We start from the raw sequence: 12,539 nt of genomic DNA on the forward strand, positions 1-12,539 counted from the left end.
AAAGAACCAGCTGAGCATTTTCTTCCTCTCTAATATTCCCAAAGGCTCTTCCTCTTGGCTGAGTAGGATGTGAGTAGGATTAGAGTATGGGTCACATCCCACAGAGCCACTGGATGCTGGTGTCACAGCAGAGCTGCTCCTAGGAGTAAAGGCTGGAGGAAAAGGCTGTGACTAGGGAAACCTTGCAGCTCTTGCATGCTAGGCAGCAAGCTGCCTCTCCTGCGGCATGACTGATCTGGGTTCTCACAGCAAAAGCAAAACCCTGACTCCTCCACCTGTGGAGGTACATGTCTGAGGGGTGTTGGCCATGCAGGGAGCAGCAAGTTGGAAGAACCTTGCACCAGGTGTGCTGGGTCTCCTGATGGGCTTTGCCATGCTGATGTGAGTTGGTGTGTCTCTCCCCAGATAAGGAGTTCAGTGTCCGGTTGGAAACGGAGAAGCGGACATACATCGTGGGTGAGCCGGTGGAGTTTCGGTGCATCCTGGAGGCACAGAATGTCCCTGACCGTTACTTCTCTATCTCCTGGGCCTTCAACAGCTCCCTCATCGCCAGCCTGGGACCCAATGCTGTGCCAGTGCTCAACAATGAGTTTGCCCAGCGCGAGGCCCTGGGTCAGCTCAAGGTAGCCAAAGAAAGCGACAACATTTTTGTGCTGAAGATCTACCGCCTCCGCCTTGAGGATAGTGGCAAGTACAACTGCCGGGTGACTGAGCGGGAGAAGACTGTGACAGGAGACTTCATCGACAAGGAGAGCAAGCGGCCAAAGAACATCCCCATCACTGTCCTGCCGCTCAGTAAGTAGAGACTTTCTGATCCCCTTCTGGGGCATTGCTCCACTGGGCAGCTAGCTGGTGAGACCATGGTGTGCCCAGACTTCAGGGGAAGAGAGAGGATAAGAGTTTGCGTGCTGTGGAGGCTTGAAATCGCAACTTGCAAGATTTTTTTTTTTATGGGATGAGAATGATAGAGAAGAAAGGTTATGTGTCAGGTTCATAGCTGGGCAAACACATCCCCACATTGGTAGTGACACCAAGCTGGCAGTTTTGATGTTGAGCTGAAGGTGCATGTGACAGCCTCTGACTTGCTTCTTACACCCCACCTTGCTCTGAGGAGAGTTGAGTGCTCCGAAGTACTCAGCAGGTGTAACACGGGGACCTTCTTGGCCTTGATTTATCCTAAGAGCTGCTAGGTTCTTGCAGGCTGTTGCTGAAGACAGCTTCTCTGGGAGAAACCAGGGCTCATGGTTTCTCCCAGTTTGCTCTTCAGCATAGGACTCTGTGCGGTCACTGTGTGTCTGCCAGCCCTGGTGGAAACAACCCTAATGAGGCTTGCCTGAACGCCTTTTAAGTTTGTCAGACAAACATGATGAATATAGAAATAACAGTGAGAGGAGAGAGTCCACTGACTCATTCCTTGTTTTGCTCTCTGAAACACGGGTAGCTGTGGCATGATAAACCATGCTCATGTTGTCCAGGCTATCCTGCCAGTGGGCTTTGACCAAGCAGAGAGTAGCTGCGAGAGAACTTTGTGCTGTGTGTCTCCTGTCTCTTAGGTTTGTAAGGAAATGCAGCCCTTTCTTCTAGCTTTTTTTTCCATCCTCATTTCTCCAAAAGAAATTCTATTTCTTTTCTCTCCTACCCAGATTTGGTCTCGTTTGTTTGGCTTTGAGCATCACTCTAGCAAGGAATCTTGCACCGGACAAATGTCTAAAATGTAGTACTTCTGGGCACATTTTTCATGCCTAGAAAATCTAAGCACTTTCAGACAGATTTCGTACTTGCCATTTGATAAATCACCAGCTCTAGGAACAAATGTCATGATTTTCCAAGGGTGCTAAGTGTCCATAATTCTGACGGAAGACAGCAGGAGTAACCAGCACTCAGTATCTCTGAAAAAACAGCTCTAAAGCCTTACATCTCTGGGGTGCTCAGGATACCAGGTTTGTTTGGGGTTTTTTTCTGATGTTACTGTACATTGATAGCCACCTCCACTGTCACCAGTGATGGTAGTTTGGGAGAGCTTCTGCCAAAAAGTGGTGTAGGAATGGATGTGGCAAGATGGTGATCAGGATGACATGAATTGAAAAGCCCAGAGGTTTTTTTGGCAGAGCCGGTTGCATGCGATGCATGATGTAGCAACACAAATTCCCTCAAGTTTTGCTGAAATCCCATCCTGGACCTGTGACCAGAAGATGCAGTAATGTCTCGTGAGCCATAGGCAGAGAGATTTCTCCCAGCTTTGGCCTACACCCGCTTTGAGTGTGCAAGTCACCAGGAGCAGCTCGCTGCCCACAAGCTGGTTTTGGATGTGGTCATACGTGAGGTTAAGACCTTCCTGGACCCAAATGCGTGGGCAGTTTCCTGCACCTGGTAGAAAGCCTCTCTGGCCAGCAGCGTCCTTCTTGCAGACTGAGAAGTGGCGAGTGTGTATCATCTCCCCTGTGTGTATGCATTTCTCTCCTTAGAGACCAGCATCTCCTTGGAGATTGTCAACAATGCCAGCAATGTCTTGGAAGGGGAGAGCCTGCGCTTTGGCTGCAACGTGCGCTCGGGCTTTGGGCCCCAAAGCCGCTTCTCCGTCGCCTGGCAGCTGCTGGACAAGCTGAACCGGCGCAGCGAAATTGTGCGTCTGGATCGGGAGGGCACCCTGCAGCCGGGTCCCTCATATGCTGAGCGCAGCAGCTATGGAGGCATCCAGGTGGAGCAGGTCCGGCCCGGCTCTTTTACCCTGGAGATCTTCAACAGCGTCAAGGCAGATGAGGGCCACTATGAGTGCCGGGTGGTCGAGTGGACACGGACGCTGGATGGGGAGTGGCAGGTGGTTGGGGAGCGGCACTCGAGCACCCCAGTGTCCATCACTGCTCTGGGTGAGTACTTAAGATGCAGGGGGGCTGCAGGGCCATGCTGCCTGCATGCCTGGCCCTGCCCCCCAGGTCACTGGCAAATAACTGGGGCTGCTCTTCGCAATCTTGCCCTTGCTTGTGGCAAAATGGAGGTATCTGGCAGACCGCCACAGCTCCTGGTAGGTTGGCGCAAAACACCTGCATACCCCATTGTGTGTGGTGGTGAAGTCTGAGGGGTGGCTGTGGCAGGAGCAAAGCAGGAGGTGGCTAAGGAGAGTGGCAGTGCTTCTAGTGTCCTTCCAAGGAGAGAGGCTGCCAGCCCTATGACATGTCCCCCAGCATCGGAGCTGTGCTGTTGGCAGTGCAGTGGTGGTTCTCCATCGGCAGCCTGTGGGCATTGAAGCTTCGTTGTCTGCCCTGGCTAAACCTTACCTCTGCTCACCAGACCAGAAGAGCAAAACACTGGACAGTTGTTGGCCCAGCCACCAGAAATGGCAAGCATCTCTGACAGCATCAGAAGCCCACAGAAGACATCGTCACTGCCTCTGCAAGGAGGCGCTGAGCTGCTGGCCCAGAACCACAACATTGTACATGACCAAGCTGAACTAGGACCTGGGATCTCTGCAGCTGGTACTCTGCTCTGCCAAAGGGCTCCTTCATTTTGAGCACAGTGAAAGCACATCAGTTTAGGAGGGCACAGGTAGGACATTAGGGATTTTGCATGGACCGTGAATTTGGTTCTGCTCAGGCCTTGCTGTGTTAAGTCCTGACTAATTCCCAAAGTGGACTAATTCCCAAAGTGCTCTGCAGGAGACTAAAGGCATTACTGCTCCTATGAGACCACTGATTTGCAGAATGCCAGGGATATACACAATTGGGGAGCTCTACTGAAAGGTTGAGGTAGGAATTTTTGGGGTTGGTGGGTTTTTTTGGGTTTTTTTATTCTCTGCAGTATTAATAATCTTAAACTTTGGCAAGTTGTGTGAGAGACCAGACTTCAAAGCTGAATCATATTCTGATTAAAATCTCGCCTTTTTCCTCTTTTCCCTCTCTTCACTTTTGACCTTCTTTCAGAGACTGTTCTGTCTGGAGCTAGAAATGTTTGCTGTATAGCAGGTATGGATTTCAGTTGGTAAAGAACCAAAGCAGATTCTCACCTGGTTTTAACAGCATCTTCCTTACGAGGTCAGCACCATTTGGCCTGCTCAAAGTCTGTGTATTGGCCCTTCTCTTTGCAGAAGTGTTGAGAAAACATTGTAGAAGTGTTGCGATTAAGTGTTGAGATTTTAAAACACACTACTTTTACTCATTAAAATTCAAGATCCTCATAATTGCCCAGCAGTTCCAGAAGATGTGATGGAAAGGTAGTTGTTCCTCCTCCTCTGTTCCTTGCCCTAGAGAAATTGCTGGCTGCCGAGCATGTTCTGTCAACTCCTAAGAAATTCTTAGGTCCTCTTTCTATAACTAGCAAAGTGGAAGTGGCTCGTGGAAAATTTAGTGGAGAAAACACTGTGTATTGTTTCGTTGCTGCTGAATCTGGTATTTTTTGTTCAGTGTACTGTTTCTGAAGTGTCCTGAGAAACTCAAATGGAAGGTACTAAGAAAGTGCAAGAGAGGTTTATGGCTACAGAAACTGCTAATTAAAAAAAAAAACCCAAGCCTGCAGTAAATGTAGTGACACTCACACTTCAGGTTAAGCTTTAATCATTTGCCAGTTTGCCAAGGTAAGAAGCTGTTCAGCTGAACCAGCACAGGTGATGTTCAAACCGTAAATCTGTCTACAGGGTGGTTCAGAAACAATAGCCAGAACAGAGATGTCCTGTCAGCTGAGACCAAATGTCCCAGAAATTCTGAAGGTCTTGAGTGCCCAGCACTCAAGTCCCTGGAGAAGGAGGGGGCAGGCAGGGTGAGAGTAGGCTGCTGTATTCTTGTAGGGAGGTCTTACAGAAAATCTGCCCACTTTTATGTGTGGATTCTCTCCTTTTGTACCAAGTCCTGAAGGAAGAAAGAGCTTTGCGTGCTAACCTAAGTGCCATCAGCATACTGGTTGAGTTGAGGACCTGAGAAACACACTTGGTTTTTGCACGGCAGCCAAAAGAAGTCCCATCACGAAGTTTTTTTGCCCAGGCCACCTGGAAATTAAACTTTACAAAGTCTGCAGGTCTTGGTGAAATTAAATTGGCTTTCTAGGGCCATTGCTGGCTCAGTGCTGCTCTGAGCTGGGCCTGGTAACACACTTTTTGGAGCAGGAGGGCTGCTGCATGGTCTGAAGATCAGGCCTTACGTGGTGATGAGATGCAACAGTCCTGCAGGGTACGCAGCCTAGGTCTCACTCTCCTCTCCTGGGTAATCACTGAACATGTTGCAAGAGGCTTTAATCCCAAAGATTGACCTGTTTTCTCAGTAATTACATATCCCAGAGCTCTGGCACGGTGACACCGTGGGGCTGCAGAGGCATTTGCTGGAAGCGTGCAGATATGGCAGTGTCTGTGCTGAGGCTGATCTGGCTCATGGCAGCAACTCTGTGGGTTGCGATGAGCTCCCAGCTCATCTCTTGAACTGTAATTTTAAGCCAGTAGCAAGCTGAAACTCCGTGCTGATCCAGAAGAAGTCCCTGTTTCTGCTGGGCACTGGCTGGGGTCTCCTCTCACAGCAGTAGCTGTGCCATGTGCTGGGACTGTCAGTACTGCAGAGGGAGGGAGGAGAGCTGGTAACTGCTGTGGGACATCCCACAGAGACTCCTGGGAAGAGCACTTCTTGGGGATGTTGCTGGTAGAAAACTGAGATCCCTGCTAAATCTGCTGGCCATGCTGGAGTGATTGGAGGAGAAGAAAATATTTCTCTCTGCAGCTTGGAACAAATGAGCAATGGAAATCCTCTCATCCAAAATGTAAGCCAGTCAACTGGGAATATGTTATCTTCAAATTACTAATAGACTGCTGGTTTTGAACCCCCCTAAAGAAACAAAGTGCTGGGGGTAGACAGGTCAAAATACATTGACCAGCTTTGGTGGATGTGCAGCAATAACTGTGTAAAGCTGTCCTGGAGCTGTGATCTGGAAGAGGACAAAAGTCATGCTGTGTGAAGAACAGGAGCAAACAGCTTCTCTTTCAGTTGCCTCCATCCTGGGGTTTTGTAACCACTGCTACCTCTCCAATGCGTGAACAAAGACTGCTACTTCTCTCTTTCCTCATTTCTCCTTCCCCTTCAGCAACCAGCCACAGTCCTGGAGTGGGGGTTGGGGTGGGGAACCCCTGCCCAAGAGATGAGTGTGAATCACGGGGTCAGTGACTGGTCAAGCTGAATGCTGGGTAGCTGCCCTGCCTGGTGCTGCTCTCTGGCCACTGCACTGCTGTGTATCTGTATAGAGCTTTGGCAGCCGGCGGAGGCTAGCTGCTTGCCTTCTGGGTCTCAGGGGATCTCACTCCTCTGGGCAGAAACAGAGGATGGTCTGGTTGCCGCTGCAGCCAGTGTTCACGCAGGCAGTCACCACTATGCAGGCACTGAAGTGTGTTTTTACTGCTGCTTTTCGTGCCACTTTGCAATTGCAAATGAGGACCCAACACAATGCAAGGAGCTGATTGTTCCAGGCCCTCGAGTAGATGACCACACTTTAGCTTTTGTGTGCTAACAGCAGGGCCTTATTAGGCAGGTGTTTCTCAAAGCCCTTTTCTCTCTTTCCACAGAAGCCGGCTTTGCTGTCACAGCTATCTCCCGCACACCTGGGGTAACCTACAACGACTCCTTTGACCTCCAGTGCATCATCAAGCCCCACTACCCATCATGGGTACCGGTGTCAGTAACATGGCGTTTCCAGCCAGCGGGCAGCACCGAGTTTCATGACCTGGTCACTTTCACACGCGATGGTGGGGTCCAGTGGGGTGACAGGTACGTGGGTTTCCGGACCCGCACTGCCATCGAGAAGGCTGAATCCAGCAACAATGTGCGCCTGAGCATCAGCAGGGCAAGTGACACAGAGGCTGGCAAGTACCAGTGTGTGGCTGAGCTCTGGAGGAAGAACTACAACAGTAGCTGGACACGGCTGGCAGACAGGACCTCCAACCTGCTGGAAATCAGGGTTCTGCGGCCAGGTGAGTGCCAGGAATACATGAGAGGGGCTGGGGGGTGTATTTTGGGGATAGGTTATGTACCAGTGTTGCAGTGATCTCTCCAGAGTGAGGACTGCTGTCTTGGCTGTGACTGACATCTCACACTTGTGCACAGCTTAGGAGGAACTGCTTGGATCTTTGGACACAGATATGTTGCAGATCCCTTATCCACCTCTGAGGAGCTGGGTCCTCTCTTTGCTCCTCATATGCTGTTCATGGGGTTTTCTTCTGGGAAACAAGGTGACAAGCCTGGTCCAGTCTCTGGACTGTTCTTATGAGACAGAGGTGGCTTTCAGGTTCCCACCGCCATTCAACAGAGGAGACTAATCTGAGGAAGAGAGGAGAGGGATGAGGCAAACAGGATCAAAGAAGAGAGACATGCTCCCCACCAAAGCCTGCGTGTGCACGTGCCATAGGTGAGATGCTGCAGCTCTTGTCTAGTAACTGGATGCATCTCTCGCTCTGCTGAAGGCATCCTCAAAAGCAGCTAGTGATCAAAGAGCCTGACTTTCATCCCCACCAAAACTTGAACCCTTTCCAGTTGCAAGTCACTAAGGCCATGGCTGCCTATGCAGAGTGTGTGACAGCTAGGCCACAGACACCTGGCTTCCAGGGAGAGTCAGAAAACCTACAGAGTCCTTATGCTCCATGGATACAGCCTGTGGAGAGAGCTTGGTGCCTTCTGTAGGCCTTGTCGCTGATATTTTGACGGTGCCTTCTATTGTCCTTGAGTGATGCAAAGATGTGTGCTCAGGGCAGCTCTGGACCATCGCTGAGCTGAATGGTTTATTGCTATCTCAGCCTTGGGGCTGGAGTTAATGTTTGGAGTGAGGCTTTTAGCACCTTCAAGATTCTTGGCTCAGGTCCTTGCAGCATGGTATTTCTTCCATTGTGTTCCTGTGCAGAGTGACTCTTCCCTAGGGTCCGTCTTCTGGCTTGGGCTTTGGGTTTTTTTCCCTCGGTGGCCCTTTTCATATGCTCCTCCACCTTCCCCAATCCTAGGCACATCTTTAGAAAAGTCAGGGAGTGCCGTGACCTCTAGGCGACTTATGAGCCATCATCTTTCTTTCGTCTCTCCTCCCTTGCCCTCATCTCCAGGTTAATCTTTTCCATTTATCTAGATTATCCTGCCTTGTAAGACGTGTTTTACTGCTCACAAGGTCAGGTTGGTAGTGTTCATAATTTTAGCTTATTTCCCAAGGAAACAGTATTGAGTGGGTATGATCCCTGGAGTAATATGCTTCTTCATGGCACATCTCTGTGCATGCATATGTGTGTAAGGCAGAGAAAGAGAAATCCTTAATAACAGCTTCCAGAGAAGAGCCTGTGTCACAGCTCAGGGTGGTGAGGAGGACATTTAAAGAATGTTAAACTGTGATCTGGCAGCCAGTTCTTCTTTGCTCTAGCAGTAATCATCAACTGATACCTTAACAGAACAAGTCATCTAAGTCTCCATGGTTTTAACCTCTCCCCATCTCCCTGCTGCTTAACAAACTACTGCGAAACAAATCTTAGCTGTCAGTCCAATGAGCCTTGCATAATGTTTGTAGTTTTATGGCTCACAATGGGAGATAGACGAGAAGAGAGAGATTCCTCAGAGCATCCACAGGACCATGACTGTGCTCTCTCGGTGTTTTGTTTCCACATCCCAGGCAGCCTCTGAGAGCCGATGGTTGATGTTGTGCATGAATGGAATGCCAGCACTTGCACTGGTGACTGCTGTGGTTCTCTCTGGTTTTGCAGACTGCAGAGGGTTGTTTTGTCATTGCTTGGGTCTTTGGCTGGATATTCTTCAGAGACCATCCAGGATGATGGGGGAAGTGCCTTCCTCGGCCACCTCTGAATGAACATCCAAGAGCCCCAACAGTGAGATCTGTGCTGGCGAAGCAGGTGCTGGTTTGCAGATTAATATCCAGGGCTTCTTCAAAAGGGGTCATTCAGAACCTCTGAATGATTGAACACCTGCAAGTGCTGTCAGTCTAATTCTGTGTCTTTAGTCAACCTGAATCTGGGATCACTTCGGGCTGCTATTGGGTGTCTTAGTCCTAGCTTTCTCCTTTCCTTCGCCACTAGTCATGAGTTCCTGCCTTGACCCATATGCCTGTGGATTTGGTGTGAACTATCTCCGTGACTGATTCGCTAAAGGGACACTGTAAGGAAGGCTTGTCTGGAGGTCTTTTGGCAAATGGAGCCAGTGTGTGTCTCCAGATTGTAAGTTAATGCTGGGATTCTAGTTTCCTCTTAAACTCCTACTCCCTATTTGTCAGAGTGACCTTTCTATTTGACAGGTTCCAGATGCAGATGTCACAATCAATATATGTCAGCCTTTAAAGTATGTTCAGGTGAGAGAGGTGGAATAGTGGCTGACTGATTGCTTCATTAATCTCTTTGCTTTGTGAAATCCCACATTCCTAAAGGACAGGGTTCTGGAGCATCTCCTGCTGTGTCAGTTAGCTGTTTCAGTGCTCAGACTGTCTTTCCTTGGCCCTCTTGCAGTGGGTAGTGCTTGTAGTGTCATCTGTGCTGAGTCATAACTGCAGAGGTGGCAGTGCTGGTTTTGAATTGCATGTATTAATGTGGCTGCAAAGTAATTTCACCTACAGCTATCTCGTGACCAGCAGGTTATGTTGAGGAAATGTCAGCAGCTTGAAACTCCAGTCCTTTCCTACTCCCAGGAAGAAGTAAGCAATATTTGAAAAACAAAACACATAGCTCCTGAAGGAGGGAGTGAATAAGGCAGACAATGGCAGCATTAACCCAGCTCTGAATGCGAGTTCAGAGCAGATTTGGAGCCAGATTTGGCCTTTGAGTGTGACTTTCCTGGTTCCTTGGGCATGAAGCTGTTATAAGGACTGTCAGTGTGAGGAAAAGCCATATGAAGGGTGCTGGCTGTATGTGTAAGAGCTTACAGAGAATTTAGGTATCACTTTCTGGTGTGTAAGAACTCACCACCAGCAGCAGGAGGATCTGAAGCTCCCTTTTATGGCCTTTTCCTTACTGTCACACAAGCCTGCACACCTTGGGTTGCAAAGCTGTGCACACATAGAGTCATGCAGCCCCAGGTAGCTCATGTGTGCTTTGCAGGGAGACAGATGAGTGCTGCTGTAGGGTGAGTGTTGGGTTTTAACTTCTGTAGGCTGGGGAGAAGTCCAGGCTGGTGTGGGGGTCAGCTGGACAGGACTGTGGACCAGACTGGCTAGGTTGCCCATTCCATGTCCATATAGTGCTGTGTTCCCCTTTTTACTTCCATGTCCCAAGCTGCCTGTTGTTTCTTTCTTGGTGAGCTCATGTTGCAGCAGAGAGGGACGAACAATAAAAGTAAGGCTCATTTACTGCCAGCTGCTTCCCTAAAGTCAAAGCTGGCAGGAGAAGAGCACAGGCTGAGCTGGGAGTGAGCCCCAAGTGCAGGAGTGGAGATTTCTTCCTACCCACATCCTTGTGTTTGGAGCTCCCCTTCCAGTGCGGTATCTGGCCTGCCTCTGAAACCCAGGTTCTTTCATCCCCAGAAGTTGGGGCTTGCCCTAAGGACTCATGACCACTTTCCCCTGAGAGTTCACCACCCCTTTTTCTTCTAGAGACTTGGTCATTGCACCTTGCCCTTTGCACACTTGCCCCTTTCCAGGGGAAGAGAAGCATCGTCCATGCAAGCTTCAGCAGGCTGACCTAATTGATCAGTCAGGATAGACATATTCTGTCTTTGGAGGAGACAGGTGTGGTGACTTCCTGGCGCTTGCTGACCTCCTGAGTTTTAGGGGAGGCAGAGGTGTAGGCAATTCCTTTTGAATCCAGGTGACCCTGGAAGTGGTTGGATTTGGGCTGAGCTCTCGGTGTAAGGATGCTGGCTGAGCAGTACCCGCTGGCTGCTCTCTGCCCACTTTCTTTTTTGTCACACAGCGTGGAGGGGTAACACTGCATGGGCTCCAGGTCCTGCCCGAGGGAGGAAGATGGCAAATAGATGCATGTGTTTCAAGAGGAGAGCTGTGAGGGAGGCTCTACTCCTGGCTGCTTCTTGGATCTTGCTTCTCCCTGCCAGGTTTTCTGGGATGAAGCAGCTGAGATGGGAGGTGCTGTCTGCAAGTGGCATTCATCCATTCAGTCTGTGGAACTCAGACAGTCTCTGGTGACGCTGTGCATGATGAGGACCCTACTGCGATCTGGACAGGCTAGGATGTCTGGACAGGCCTCTTTTGGCAAGGAGGCTTGAGCAGATTTGTGCTGGTGTATTAAATTGCCATTGTCCTTGTATGCATTACCACACTTATCTTTCACCTGCAGCACAAGCAAGGGGGTGATTCGGCAAAGTTTTGAGAGGGCCTGGGGTCTGAGCACTGGGATGTTTTTCTGGCAACAGCAGAATAAAAGAGCAGGGCTTTCACACAAGCAGGAGGTTTTAGCAAACCCACCCAAGCACCCCCTACTCCTTTCATACTCAGGCACAGACCTGCCCATTCTGATCTCCAGGGCACCCACCTTCCCATGCCTCTGCATTCTTCCCTCCCCTCTGTCCTTGCATTGTCCCTCGGACAGTTCCTTCGTGACTAATGCTGGAGCAGGCACACAGGGAGAAGCTGCAGTCGCCTCTGTAAATCTGCCCTCATGCTGCTGGGTTTTTGGCAGTAATGAACATGGGAAGAGGGATGGGGAAGGGTGGAGGAGGATGATAACCAAGCAGGCACCAGGGTTGCAGGCTTCTCACTGCTTTTGTGCAAGCTGGGCTATGGCAGATTGATTGACCTGGGAGCCATCGAGCAAACAAGGCAGTCAGGCTCTTCATTTAAGTGTTAATTAGCTTCCAGAGACTCTCCAGGGACTGCTTCATAAAGTTTCATTTATTAGGAGCTGTCAGATTGAAACCTCATGGAGGCAGAGGGTGGAGGCTTCTCAGGCTGGCCTTGGAGAAGCTGGGGAAGGCTTGAGCCTGAACTTTACTTTGAGAGGATGGTGAGGCTGAAACCCTGCCCCCAGATGGGTGTAGAGTGCTCTGCCATGTGTCTACAGTCCACAAGAAACCACTACTAACAGCAGCCTGGCTGAATTGGGCTAGAGATGGCCAGGGAAGCCTAAGGAGCAGTTTGCAGAGAACCCTTACCTCTTTGTCCAAGCCCTTTCCTGGCAGCCTCAGAGGCAGTACTCAGTATCCCATTTTTCCTTCCCTCTGAAAACTCCGTGAGTGGCCAAGCAGGGGATGGTTGTGACCATGCAGACTGATGATGCTGGAAAGATGAGGAGTGGGTGAGGCAGAGGAGAATTGGAAAACCAGGTTGCTTTATGGCATGCCTAACACTGGGAGAGGAGAACGAGGACTGGTTTTCGTACAATTGCCGAGACACTTGTGAAGTGTAAGGAGAGGCTTTCCCTAACAAATGAAAATCGGATATTACTATTAATGCCTTTCTTCTGTCTCATTTCTTAGTAATGTCTGTGTGCAAGGAATTGTCTTGTGGACAGATCTGAAAGATACCTTTTCTACAGTGGGTGGCCAGTGGGGTACTGACCAGACTGTTGAATGGAGGCTCAAACAAGTGTTTTCAAGCGTCACAAAGTGCCTACTTAAAAACTTGACACTTCTCGCTGCTGGCAGCGTCCA

The 12,539-nt window shown here is 49.8% G+C and overlaps 1 protein-coding gene across 1 annotated transcript in view; it reads left to right on the plus strand.

The window, feature by feature from the left end:
- IGSF3 (immunoglobulin superfamily, member 3) overlaps window positions 1-6,934 on the plus strand; it is a gene marked incomplete at its 3' end in the record, with an annotated part of 44,641 nt that extends 37,707 nt beyond the window's left edge. The window contains exons 3-5 of the mRNA XM_010146221.1: window positions 406-795; window positions 2,466-2,867; window positions 6,530-6,934. Coding sequence (XP_010144523.1) covers window positions 406-795; window positions 2,466-2,867; window positions 6,530-6,934 — 1,197 coding nt within the window. The remainder of the gene's footprint in view (window positions 1-405; window positions 796-2,465; window positions 2,868-6,529) is intronic.
- Window positions 6,935-12,539: the final 5,605 nt, after the last annotated feature.

This window comes from Buceros rhinoceros, unplaced genomic scaffold, assembly GCF_000710305.1.
Source record: "Buceros rhinoceros silvestris isolate BGI_N320 unplaced genomic scaffold, ASM71030v1 scaffold17902, whole genome shotgun sequence".
NCBI classification, from domain to species: domain Eukaryota; kingdom Metazoa; phylum Chordata; class Aves; order Bucerotiformes; family Bucerotidae; genus Buceros; species Buceros rhinoceros.